At 40.5% G+C, this 14,427-nt stretch overlaps 1 protein-coding gene across 1 annotated transcript; it reads right to left on the bottom strand.

Annotated features, from left to right (window-relative positions):
• Positions 1-1,306: 1,306 nt before the first annotated feature.
• On the bottom strand, positions 1,307-1,954 carry LOC122033944 (uncharacterized mitochondrial protein AtMg00860-like). Its single transcript, XM_042593089.1, has one exon. The coding sequence runs from the start codon at positions 1,952-1,954 to the stop codon at positions 1,307-1,309; it is 648 nt and encodes a 215-aa protein (XP_042449023.1).
• Between the last annotated feature and the right edge of the window lie 12,473 nt (positions 1,955-14,427).

The following is a 14,427-nucleotide window of genomic DNA, read 5'->3' as shown; positions in this document are numbered from 1 at the left end:
TGCATATCAATTGTACCTGCTGAGTGTTGGATTCACCCCGCCTCCATTGTTGTTATATTTTAGGTTGATGCTGTCAGGAGAGAGTTCCAGTTGCTAGTCCCCTGCAGACCACGAGGACTTATTAATCTTTTGGTTTTCTTCTCTATTAGACTATGTTTTGAACTTGTTATGTTTTGGATTATTTTTACTTATGGATCTTGTATGGATTCTTATCGTTGAGGGACTTTGTTGTGGTTTGGATATGTTTTACTCCATGCCTGCCTGGACGGCAGAAGAGGTGAGTTTGTCGGATTTGAGCTTTACGAGTGTAGTGGAGTAGGGTTGCTTTCGAGTCATGGTATACTGATTTGTTTATTTCTTATTAAACTGCGTGGAATGCCTATGTGATTTGTTTTATTACTGTTATTATTCCAGCCGCATGTGGCTGAGGTATGTGGATATGTAGAAAGTTTTAGATTGTCCGCCGTACAGGGGAGATGCTGCCGAAATTTCTTCGGACAGAGACTCCTCCGGGGCGTGACACAGATTTGGTTAACCGATCAACGATTACCCAAATCGTATTATGTGCTCGTCGGGTTCTGGGCAGTCCCACGACGAAATCCATCGTGATGTGCTCCCATTTCCATTCAGGTATCTGAATCTTCTGAAGCAAACCAGCAGGTCTCTGATGTTCAGCCTTCACTTGCTGACATACAAGGCATCGTGCAACGAAATCCGCAATGTCCTTCTTCATGCCAGTCCACCAATATGAACGTCTCAGATCTCTATACATGCGTGTACCACCAGGATGTATCGCAAATCTGGACCGGTGTGCCTCCTGGAGTAGGCATTCCTTCAAAGGAGGTGATTCAGGAACACACAACCTTCCCCGGAAGTATAGAATTCCATTTTCATCGCAAGAAAACCCTGTCTGCTGTCCTTGGATGATTCTGCTACACAAAAACTGCAGATGCTGATCTGTAGCCTGAGCTTCTTTAATCCTCTCTACCATGTGTGACTGGGCAACCATAGATAACAGAATACCCCGCTCAGTCTGACCCTGTTCTACCAATCCCAACTCAGAAAATTTCTGTACCAATTCAGTAGCCATCACACGGTGACAAGCTAGAACTCCTCAGGATTTTCTACTCAACGCATCAGCTACCACGTTGGCTTTCCCTGGGTGGTAGTTGATCATACAGTCATAGTCTTTCAAGAATTCCATCCATCTTCTCTGTCTTAAGTTCAATTCTTTCTGAGTAGATAGATACTTAAGACTCTTATGATCTGTGAATATCTCGAAGGTAACCCCATATAGATGATGTCTCTAGATTTTCAGCGCATATATAATAGCTGCTAATTCCAAGTCATTCACTGGATAATTCTTCTCATGCTCTTTCAACTGACGTGAGGCATAAGAAACTACCCGTCCATGCTGCATGAGTGCTACGCCTAACCCCTGTAATGATGCATCTGTATAAAGTACGAAGCCATCATCTCCAGAAGGAAGTACCAGTATAGGTGCAGAAATGAGTCTTCGCTTAAGTTCCTGAAAACTCGTCTCGCAAGACTCTATCCAGCAAAACTTCACCCCTTTCCTGGTCAATTGAGTCAACGGCAGAGCTATGCTAGAGAAGCCCTCAACAAATCTGCGGTAATACCCGGCCAAACCAAGAAAGCTACGAATCTCCTGTACAGACTTTGGCTGCTCCCAACTGGTAACAGCCTCTATCTTTTGTGGGTCCACGGATATACCACTGCTAGAAACAATATGTCCCAGAAAACCCACAGAAGATAACCAGAATGCACATTTGTTGAATTTTGCATAGAGACGTTCTCGCCGGAGCGTCTCCAATACTATACGAAGATGTCGCCCATGCTCTTCTTTTAATCGAGAATATATCAAAATATCATCGATGAACACAATCACGAACTGATCCAAGAACTCAAGAAATACCCTATTCATCAGATCCATGAAGACTGCTGGAGCATTGGTAAGCCCAAATGGCATTACCAAGAACTCATAGTGTCCATATCGAGTACGGAAGGCTGTCTTCTGTATATCTGAATCTCTCACACTGAGCTGATGATAGCCAGAGCACAGATCAATCTTAGAATACACACGAGTATTCTTGAGCTGATCAAATAGATCCTCTATACGTGGCAGTGGATATTTGTTCTTAATAGTCACTGCATTCAGCTGCCGATAGTCGATGCATAATCTCATCGATCCGTCTTTTTTCTTCACAAAGAGTACCGGAGCTCCCCATGGAGACACACTAGAACGGATAAACCCTCTATCCTGCAGCTACCGTAACTGTACTTTTAGCTCCTCCAACTCCTTAGGTACCATGCGATACGGGGCCTTGGACACCGGTGCTGTCCCCAGAATCAACTCAATCGTGAACTCCACTTGCATTTTCGGGGGCAAGCCGGGTAATTCTTCTGGAAATACGTCAGGGTACTCCTGAACTATAGGAATGTCAGATAGATGTGTGGTAGTATCTTGATCAATCTTAATCATAGACAACAAATACCCCCGACATCCTTGAGACAATAATCTCTGAGCTTGCATTGCTGAGATGACAGAAATCCCTTCATCCTTGGTACCCATGAATACCCAGGATGGTAGACCCGGAGGTCTAAATGTAACCACTCTAGCGCTGCAGTCGACGGTAGCATGATATCTGGCTAACCAGTCCATACCCAAAATGATGTCAAATTCTAGCATATCTAGAACCTGCAAGTCCACCATAAGGGTCTGACTTTCGAAATCCAACGGACATTCTCTAATCTCTTGACTGATATCTAGTATCTCTCCCGAGGGTAAAGATACCGCCAATGAGTGAGTCCGACGAACCAATAGTCTACAAATCTTACTCAGAAATGCCCGGGAAATAAAAGAGTGGGAACTACCAGTATCAATCAACAATTCAGCAGGAAATGAATAAACAGAAATCATACCCCGAAAGACCGATCCCTCGGCCCGCTGTGCCTCCTCGCGAGTAATAGCATACACTCGTCCTACTTCAGGGCACGATGGCGATACTCCAGTAGTGGGTTGAAACGGTGCTGGTGGAGTAGTAGTGAACTGCTGAGGCTGGTGAGTGGTAGCATACTGCTGAGGCTGGTGAGTGGTAGCATACTGCTGAGGCTGGTGAGTGGTAGCATACTGCTGAGGCTGTATCACTGGACAAGAGCTAGGCGTCGTCATAAGGTTCTGCGGTGCCGGATATGTCTGATGTGAAGAAACCGTAGAGGCATACTGTATAGCAACTGGTACCGCTGAGTGCTCATGGCCCTGAATGTGATATCCTTGTGCCTGAGAAGGTGGCATACGCTGCTGATACGGAGCACTCTGTGTCCTCTGTGAACTCTTCGACTATCGCATCTAAGTAGTACGACTCCCCTGTAGAGTACTCTTAGCTGCCTCCATCTGTGCCTTTAATGTGCAGTCTCGACTCACATGACCCGGAAGCTTACAGTAGTAGCATACGTTCTAGCCCATTGGACAATTAGGTTTAATATGCCCCTCAGTACCACACCTGTAACATCTATAATCACTGGAAGAATCCTTCTGAGAAGATTTAGATGAACCAGCTGATGATCATCCTGTCTTCGCTGATCGATAAGACTCCCCCGAAGCAGTCTGGGATCCCTGCCATTTCTTCTGTTTTTTCTGACCCTTGTTCTGTTGTTTCTGATTTGGAGATGTACCCTGTGCCTTCTGTTTATCCTTTCCCCGCTCCTGAGAAACTTGCTGCTGTGTCATCTCAATCATCAATGCTCTGTCCAATGCCTCTCGGTAAGTGCTGGGAGTAAAACCCGACATCCTGATACGAATATACCCCGCAAGGCCCTGGGTAAACTGGTCTAACCGATCGCTGTCCTGAGCAACAAGCTGCGGGCAGTACTCAGCTAATCGGTCAAACTCTGCCTCATACTCCATCACCGATCTATCCCCCTGCTTAAGACTTAAGAATTCCTGTCGGCGGGCTATACGGTAAGGAGCTGGAAAATACTGTCTCTCGAAGGCGTCTCGGAATAAAGTCCAGGTAATACTCTGATCCCCAAAGAGTGACTTCTGCATCTTCCACCAAGTAACAGCCTGATCCCGGAGGTGATATGCAGCTAGTTCGGCTTTTTCTTCTTCGGTACACGACAAATACTCGAACGTATCCTCCACATTTCCCAACCAGGAACGGGCAACACTGTGGTCGGGAACTCCATAGAATAAGGTAAAACGATCCTTTACCGATCGGGCCAGCAATAGAATCCGAGCTCTGTCCTTCGCCCAAGAAGTAGCAGTAGGAATAGGGGCTACCGGTGGTAAGGTGGGAGGAACCAACTGAGGCTGAAACCCCGGATCTCTCGTAGGTACCTGAGGAGTCTGTCTACTACTATCAATTTCCACTTCTGTAGGATCCCGGACAGAATCCACCTCGTACTCTACTTGCTCTACCTCTATGGACTCAACGGGCTGCTTCCGGGGTCGCCCCGGACCATGACGCGGACGAGGGGTCGTATCTCCGCGCTTCATTCCTGATATGAACAGCAAGGTAAGACTACAGCAATATTATATAACAGCAAATTTACTCACATCGTATAGCTTGGAGACATCCTGTCGCTGCCTGGTCCCAATATCCGAACAGTCACATCGGAAAAAATACGGATCCCGAGTGTAAAACCTCATAAACTTCATAGTCCTCGTAAAACTCATAAATCTCGCAATCCTCGGAAATCCAAGACCCAAGAAATAAATGTCGTAACCTCAAAATCCAAAACACAAAATAACGTAAAACCTCCCAAAATCCAAAACACGAAAAGAAAATAGGCCTCGTAAACCAGCTCTGATACCACTAAATTGTCACGCCCCGGGGAAGTCCCATCTGAAAAATTTCGGCAGCACCTCCCCTGTACCGGTGACAATCTGAATCTCACATACATGCAAAATACGTCAGCCACATGCGGCTGGGATATATATATACATAAAAGTAACCACAACCCCGCAGTTGAATATGTAGCCCACACGGCTATAGCAAAAACACAGCGAAAAAACGAATATGAAACCTGCAAATGCAAAAGTCCACAAAGACACACCACAAGCATAAGTCCACAATACACGTATCAAAACATAGTACTATCTAACAACACCAAATCCATGAAACATGAAATACTACTAGTAAGAAACTAATAACCGATAAGAATCCTCGGATGTAACGTGGGAAGAGGGACAGGCTGGCAGCATACTCCAAGCATCTCCATATCACTACCTACTACCTGAAAACATAGCAGAATAGACGGGGTGGCGAGTACAAAGAACTCAGCAGGTAAGAGCAGAATAAAGCATGGTAGGTACAACAACATAAGAATCAAGGGATACAGTCTCCATCATAAGAATAGAATCATGCTATCTAAACATAACACATCTAGCCATATCTAATACAATAACTATACATAAACATACCTGACACAGTAGATGTACATACTCGACTAGAATCAATACCATGATACCAAAATCAGGGAACTCACCGAACTAGCAACAGAGACACCTGCGCAAATATAGATACGGTTACACATACATGTAAAATAGATGACATGTATGCAGTATGACACCCAAATGCAACATACATAGCGCAAAAAAATGCAACAGCACACAAACACATGCAACTAATATCTACTAGGCATGTATGCAAAAATATCTCCCCAGATGCATCGCGCATCATATGCAAAAGTGCATGCATGCTCCATGGTCACCCCGCCACCTCTCTAGATACCACGACCCCTGTATGGCCGAGAGGCTTGGGTCCGTGACAAACCGTACTAGCCTCCAGTACATGCACCGCTATAGGCGGCCGAAGCGGATGGTCAGCTAAGTAGTTATATAACTACACAGCTAAGGGTCCCTGACCACTCACAACTTAAGCCCTCCGACTACTATACCCTCAAGACCCACTACTCCAGAGTGGTCGAGGCTGACAGAGTATAATCACCGAACGGCTGAGCAAGCGCGACAGGACTAGCTCCACTTCTAGCTACCACTCTCCAACAGTGGCCGAATGGGCAGCTATAAACAACTGACGACCCCCTCACCACAAGGGAGGCATTAGTCATCAGTATGCAAAGAATGATGACATGATGTGAATAGTCACAATATAGATACCATCATCCATTGGGTACCCCAAAAAGCCCCAATAATCACCACCAATGTATATACATACTCCATCACACAACATGGTCGACAAACTACACAACCCCGATACCACGTACCTGTCACATGTACACTCAACATCAATATGCATGGTAAATACAATAATCGTACAAACCAGATAACTCTATGACACAAACTCTACATATGCACATGCACAGAGTTCCAATATCAAGGGTGAGACTGTATCGAGGTAAACAAGATCATATCAAAGCTCAAATAGAAAGAGACAAGCAGGATTAAAACAAATATACAGATTTAAGGTAATGCAACCTAAGCATCCGAAAATAACCATGCTTTATAGTTCAAAGAACTAAATAGGAGATAAGGAAGAAATACCCGCCTCCAGATATCTCGTATCAACAGAACCACCCCACGTCACGCTGCTTGTATAGATCAAGGTCCTGTGTCACACATACAATTCATGTAATATACATATACATATACTACACATACATGAAACACCTATAAATAAATAACCGATCCTACAGTAATAGCTAGCTGTGATTACCACTTTCCATTATCACCTAACAAGAAACTAACCTCAACATTATGAACTTGACTTCAGATTGAGGTTAATCTACATTTATAACCTTTAATTACTCAACATATTAACACTTACCACTGTTAACCAATTCCGATCAGCAACCCACAACATTCCTAACAAAACAGTATGCTCAAAATCTTCAACAACTAAACCAAATATCCAAATTCCCATTAGATCCTTAACTATCCCTAATCCTTCTATGATCACCTAGCACGAAGCAAACTTATACATCATAGAATACATTTTCAGATTAGGTTTATCTACATTTACAACCTTCAATTTCCCAACCTAGCACCTCTTGTTATCCTTGTTATCCATTCCCGATCCCACAGAACCTTCAGAAAATAAACAGAACACTGTCTGCCAATTACTGTTAAAATTCCAGATCAATTAACATATAGAGATTCCACTATTTACAATCTATTGGGTACACTGATCGGCCAAGAGGGAAGAACAAGAATTCGACCAGAGAAACTATTCGTCACTAAAGAATCTAGCAAGAAAAATAGCACTCATTACCTCTTCCACTTCAATCGCTGGTGTTGTTCACAGATCCGACGAAGGAGACGATCCCCAAAAGAAGCTGTGGTGGCCGGAACCAAAACACCAATCTCTGCTTCCCAGAAAAACCACCCGAATCAACACTAGAAAGAGGATCAGAAGCTCGAATTCACGACCGAAATCAACCGCATACCTCCAAATATCACGGCTAGGGCATGATCTGTTCTTGCCGACGAACAGAGAAGGAGATCGGGAAGAAGACAGTGGTTGTCAACTCACCCAATTGGTCGACGCTGACCAGATCCAACGCCCGTGCCCTCGATTCCCTTCCGATAGCAGGTGAAATCGACGGATCGAAGATCCGTCGCTGCTGTTCTCCGAGACCAAAGAAGAGGGGAAGGGTCGGGAAGAAGGGCTCGGTTGTAGCTATCCCCTTCCTCTCAACGCTCCAAGATCTGCTCCTCGCTGGCCACACCGAGAGAGGAAGAAGAGAATCGTCGATCGTCGGGACAGCCGTCGGCGTCGGGCGTTCGCGCGAGAGAGGAAGGAAACAGATCGGGTCTGGTTTTTGTTTTAGGGTTCAGGTGAGGAATGAAGCATATTAATAAGGAGCTTAGGGTTAGTGTTAAGGGAAATAAACCCTAATTACCTCCTCAATTAGGCTCTCACACTCGTATCCCTAAATAGACCTCCCCTCCAATCCCCGCAAAACTAGTTATACGACCTCCGAAAAATTCTAGAAAAATTTCTAAAATTTCATAAAATTTTCATAAGGCTATTCCACCATAACCCTAAAAATAAATTCGCATATTTTACAATAATTAAGTTAATTAAATTTTGAAAAATAATTAAGTTAATTTAATTTTGAAAATAATTAAGTTAATTTAATTTAGAAAGTTAATTTAATTTTGAAAGATAATTAAGTTAATTAATATAATTTAATTGTGAAAGATAATTAAGTTAATTTAATTTTGAAAAATAATTAAGTTAATTAAATTAATTTAATTTTGAAAGATAATTAAGTTAAGTTACTTTTGAAAGAAAATTAAGTTAATTTTCAAATTTTGAAAAATAATTAAGTTAATTTTGAAATTTTGAAACATAATTAAGTTAATTTGAAAGATAATTAAGTTAATTTAATTTTGAAAAAAAAATTAAGTTAATTAAATTTTGAAAAATAATTAAGTTAATTAAATTTGAACAGTTTAATTTTAATTACAAATTTTAATTTCAAATTTCAAATTTTAATTCGAATTTAGACTTTGAATTTTAATTTGAATTAATTTAATTATAATTACGAATTTTAATTTCGATTTTGGAATTTTAATTTTAATTACTTAAATTTTAATTATGAATTTTAATTTTGAATTTCAAATTTCATATTTGTATTTGAATTTCAAATTTTGAATTTTAATTTGAATTTCGAATTTTAATTCGAATTTCGAATTTGTATTTGAATTTCAAATTTCAATTTTAATTTGATTTAATTTTAATTTGATTTAATTTTAATTATGAATTATTATTTCAAATTTTAAATTTGATTTTCTTTTAATTTCTATTCCTTTGTCATCTCACCCGATCTAAATTTTTGATCAGGGAATCCTTTAATCATTCCTAGTCAAGTATTAACATTCAGGGATAATGTTAATGCGACGAGACTAGCATGTAGGTCAACTCGATGAGTTGATCTCACAAGTCATGGATATAGAGATATCAAGTTGATACATGAGTATGCATCGAAGAATGTATACTGAATGACAGGCCATGAGAAAGTATCATGGATCGTTATATGAGTGTCATATACTTTCTCATGTGGCTATTAGTATGACAATTAGTCCTTGGACCTGAAGTCACCATGGTTCCATACATAATGAGTTACATACTTTGGCTTCGTCGAAGGTCACCCGTAACTGGGTGGACTATAAAGGCGATTACTGGGTATGTAACAAATTATGCGGAGGGATGTGAGTGATGAAGATGGGATCTATCCCTCCTATATGACGGGAGTGACATCATTATTCTTGATAGAGTGAGACCACTAAGTGCATGACCATGCCTAAATGAGTCAATATGAGATGTTGAGCTCATTTGATTGAGTGAGTCTACTTGGAGTTCAAGATTTAGATTGATTAGAGGATGACACGGTCTATGCCTCATATTGATCAATCTAGATGTCAAGGATAGAAGGACACTTGTCATATATTGTGAAGAGTCACAATTAGTAGTCACAAGGTGATGTTGGATCTCAACATTCTTGTAACTTGGGTAGTAATGATGTGTTGCTAGATACCGCTCATTACTTATGCTTCTAAAAGGGTTTAGGAGCATTGCCAACATTACAAGAACCTATAGGGTCACACACAAAGGGCAATTAGATGGAGATTAGGTTCATTTGATGAACCAAGAGGGTTAGGTTCATATGATGAACCAAATTGGATTAAGAGTAATCCAAATTAAACTAATTGAGTTGGACTCGATTTAATTCATGTGTTCAATGGATCTAATTTAGATTATGTTTCATTGAATCAATTTAATCAATGAATAGAGATTCATTATATTAAATTGGCTTGAATCAATGGTTAGATTTGATCAACCAATGGGAGAATTTAAGTCAAGTTTGACTTGACTTGAGAGGAAGATGAAGGGTCAAGTTTGACTTGACCATTTGCCACCTCATTTGTGAGTTGGCATTAAGTGGGCCAATTATGATGTGCCACTTCATCAAGGCTAGCACATGTGTGTGCCACCTCATGAGGGAGATCAAGAGTTGTGACTCTTGATATCCCATGGAGGTTTAAAAGCCTTTCTTGGAAGTGGCCAGCCACTTTAGTGCTTCTGTGAGTTTCATTTTATTTTGGTAACTCCCATCTTCTTCCTCCTCTCATCTTCTTCTCCCTCTCCTCCTCCTTGGCCAAGACCTTCAAAGGTGCTAGAACACCTTTTTGTTTGGTTTCTCCATCATTTGTTCGTGTGGATACACATAGAGGGTTGTACACTTGACAACCTTAAGATCCGGTGAACCCTAGACGAGCGGGATACGTGAAGGGCTTCGCTACAAAAGTATAAATCTCTTCCTTGTAGATCTATTGTAGATCTAGGCTAGAAAACATGTACACGATGTTTTTACAAAATTTTATATCTTCGCACGGATCCGGTGGCATGGGATTCGGGGTTTCCGCAATGCAAAAAACAATTTTTGCGGCCCAAAAATCCCAACAGTGGTATCAGAGCCACGTGCGAAGCGTGTACGTGTTTTATTTTAAATTTTATGAAAAATTATAGATCTGTAAATTTCTGTGATTTTATGATTTTTATGTATTTTATGGTTATTTTTCTCGTAGAAGCGAAGCAACAAGTGTTAGAACACTTGTAGGCTTCAACTACCGAGAAACAGCTTCCAAATCGGCAACGTCTCACCCAAAATATTTTGGGACAGCGGGCTATGGCGCTATAAGATGGCTTAGGAACACTCGTGATGGTTATATCGCGAGTAGGGGTGCTGCCCCTAACCCCGCAAGGGGCTTCATTCTGCGATTGCGCCCGAAAAATGCTAATCGGGAAAGCCGGGAAGTTGCGACTCATAAAATCATAAAAATATTGGAAAAATTACAGAAATTTATGAAAATTACATAATTTAGAATTATGTATCATTTTGTGATGGTCATGGCCTAAAGAACCCAATTTGATTGGAAATATGTGTTGTAATTCATAATATGGTCTGCGTGCCATTTTGTGTGATGTGCGTGTTGTACTTGATTCGCGAATTGCGCGTCGTGTCCTTCTATTTATATTCCTATTGTAAAATAGATTTTAGACTCGAATGTAACTCGAGTTTCACCTTTTGTAATGTACAAAATTGGAGCGGTGGAAGGTCCACTCGAGACGGAGTTACGAGGAGGGTGCGAGCAACACATGACGGTCAAAGGGAGGAGCTTGAGGAAGCTATTGACCCTAGGTTGACCAACCGATCTTCTCATTGGCTTGAGAAGATCGTATTAGGGCCATGAGTAATCACAAAATTAATTAATTTCTTGTGTGTGTGTATGTGATGCATGTTAGATTAGTAATTAATTAGAGCCTTAACGATTAGATTAGATCTAAATCACGCACATGATGCACCTCCATGATTAGATTAGATCTAAATCGCGTATATAATACACATCGTCGATTAGATTAGATCTCAATCACGTCAACTCGAAATGCCTACCATGTCGTGATACCCATCACTACCTCGATCACATGTTGTTGTTGAATCTGCCAAAGCAGAGCAACGCATATTATCTTGGTAGGGTGCGGAGGGACAATCTTGGTCCCGCCTATCAACGCATGGGTGAGTACAACTCAATTAGATTGAGTAACTAGTTAACTCAATTGGATTGAGTTTAACTATAGGCATTTTCCAATTGTTGGTAGATAGGTCAAAATCACATTTATATTAATTCTTGGGCGATTTAGCCAAAGCTAACTCAAGTTTTAATATATATGCGGATCTTGATCCTATAAACAAGAGTTACATAGAGATGTAATTGGTAATTAGTTATCTACTGATCATACTAGGTCTTGGGCGATTTAACCAAAGCTAACTCAATGCGCAGTATGATGTGGATCTTGTCCCACTTGAATTATAGAATTCAGTGGGAGCATCATTTAATTAAAGGTCTAATTAGATGATTAATTGGAATATGATATTTATTTTTCTGCATTTTTCTGTTGTAGATTACCATGTCATCAAACATGAACTCCTTCTCCCTGCGTTCTATCCTCAATAAGGACAAGCTCAATGGAGCTAACTTCCTGGACTGGTATAGGAACCTGAGAATCGTTCTCACACAGAAACGAAAACTGTACATCCTGGAGCAGCCCATTCCAAAGGCACCTCCTGCCACTGCCACGCGAGCTGACCGTGATGCTTATAAGAAGCATCAGGATGACGCATTAGATGTGTCCTGTCTCATGCTCGCGACCATGAACTCTGAGCTTCAAAAGCAACACGAGTTGATGGGAGCTTATGATATGGTTGAACATCTTCGTCAACTATATCAAGGACAAGCTAGGCATGAGAGATTCGAGATATCTAAGGTACTATTTCAGTGTAAGATGCAAGACGGGACTCCCGTAGGTCCATATGTACTCAAGATGATTGGGTACATAGAAAACCTACAGAGGCTGGGATTCCACCTTGGTCAAGAGCTGGCCACTGATTTGGTCTTGCAATCCTTGCTAGAGAGCTACAGTCAATTCATCATGAACTACAATATGAATGAAATTGACAAGCCACTGCCTAGGGTAACGCCCCGCCCCTTCCTGCTTAAGCTGACGGGGGTTACTTATCTTTTCTTCTTAAAACAGCGGAAGTCTTATCTATAGCATATATATTTTTTTTTCTTTAAACCTTTCTTTTATTTTTTTTAACACATCATCATCAACTACCTATCATATGAGTCACATAACATGCTTAACATAACTTAAACCATAATACTAAAGAGCATGATGAAGTGTCATAGAGTTGTAAAGGAAACAACATGAACATAATTCTTATTAATTAAAAGCAGGTTTTCCTCTTTAGCCAAGTCACTACTACACACGTCCTTCTTGCCCCCTCCTGCTGCTCCCTTAGTACATTCATTCTTTGCCCTAATCTGTGGTACAAGGAAAGTAAGCTGTGAGCACTCAAGGCTCAGTAAGATCCTTTCCTACTCACAAAAACCGTATAGCATAAATAAAGCTTCAATGCATAAAGCGTAAGACAACTCATCATATCATGTATAGAAGCATCATATCATAACATAATCATATGGTATCATGGCATATCCTCATAAAGTCATAAAGTGCATTCTATCATAACATGATCATGATCATAACATATCAAAACGTAATCATAAGGTTCATCCTAACATAACATAATCATAGGCATCATGGTATATCGTAACATAATCATAATGTGTTATGCAAGTTGACTTTCAAAAACATGATTCATGCAATAGTATATGCAACATGTCCTTTGAAAACTTATTTCATACATACTTAAACATAATCATAACATAGTTAGGGCCCCGGCTTGTACCACAAACATAAATGCGCGCATCTTATGTAGGTCCAAGGTAGCAAGTCTTGAACCCTACAAGGCATACATACTAGGCCCGTTTCTTAGTCCATCGACTTAGGGGCACTTAGGAGCTCATCCCTAACGAGGCCCGTTTCTTAGTCCATTGACCCCGGGGTGCTTATGGAGCCCACCCTTGGTACAAGCCATATAAAGTAAAGTAGCATGTCATACATATCATGGTTCTTATCATTTCTTGCACATCGTATTTCTTATCATATCATACCATATAGAATTTTGGGCACACAGCTCATCATAATGGTATGTAAAATTTGGGCACACAGCACATCATAAATACATGCATAGTTTGGGCACACAGCTCATCATAAATAGCATATAAACTTGGGCACATAGCTCATCACATATATCATGCATAAATTGGGCACACAACTCCTCGTAAATAACACACAGCATAGCATAAGAGTTTCCATCATGTATAAATCATAAGTGTGCATAATTAAACATAGAAGCATAGCAATCTCATAAACATGGTATATAAGGTACATGGGAAACATAATTAGATTTCAAACCCTAATGTCTTATAATGGCCGAAACCTATAAATTAGGTTTTAGGTAAAAAACCTCCATACCAACATGTGAACCCTAAACAAATATTATTCCATATACCATAAGAAAACATCATGAGCATGTTTAGGTAGAGTTCTAGGTTTCTTAAGCTTACAACTTATCATGGCCGAATCTTATCAAGCATACATTGGGTTAAAAATTATCCTTCAAGCTTGTGAACCCTAAACAACTTCCATAGAAAATATTTCAAGGAATAACATGAGCATAGTTGAGTTAGGTTCTAAGTTTCCTAGGCCCTTAAACATGATGTGGCCAAAACTTGTAGGACTTAAAGCTAGGGTTCAAGTGTCCTAAAAGCATGAGAACCTTAAACAACTTTCATAGCAAATATTTCAAGGAATAACATGAGCATAGTTGAGTTAGGTTCTAAGTTTCCTAGGCCCTTAAACATGATGTGGCCGAAACTTGTAGGACTTAAAGCTAGGGTTCAAGTGTCCTAAAAGCATGAGAACCTTAAACAACTTTCATAGCAAATATTTCAAGGAATAACATGAGCATAGT

Source organism: Zingiber officinale, chromosome 11B, assembly GCF_018446385.1.
Source record: "Zingiber officinale cultivar Zhangliang chromosome 11B, Zo_v1.1, whole genome shotgun sequence".
Lineage (NCBI taxonomy): Eukaryota > Viridiplantae > Streptophyta > Magnoliopsida > Zingiberales > Zingiberaceae > Zingiber > Zingiber officinale.
The sequence above is the reverse complement of the archived record's forward strand: the minus strand, read 5'-3'. Positions and strand labels throughout refer to the sequence as shown.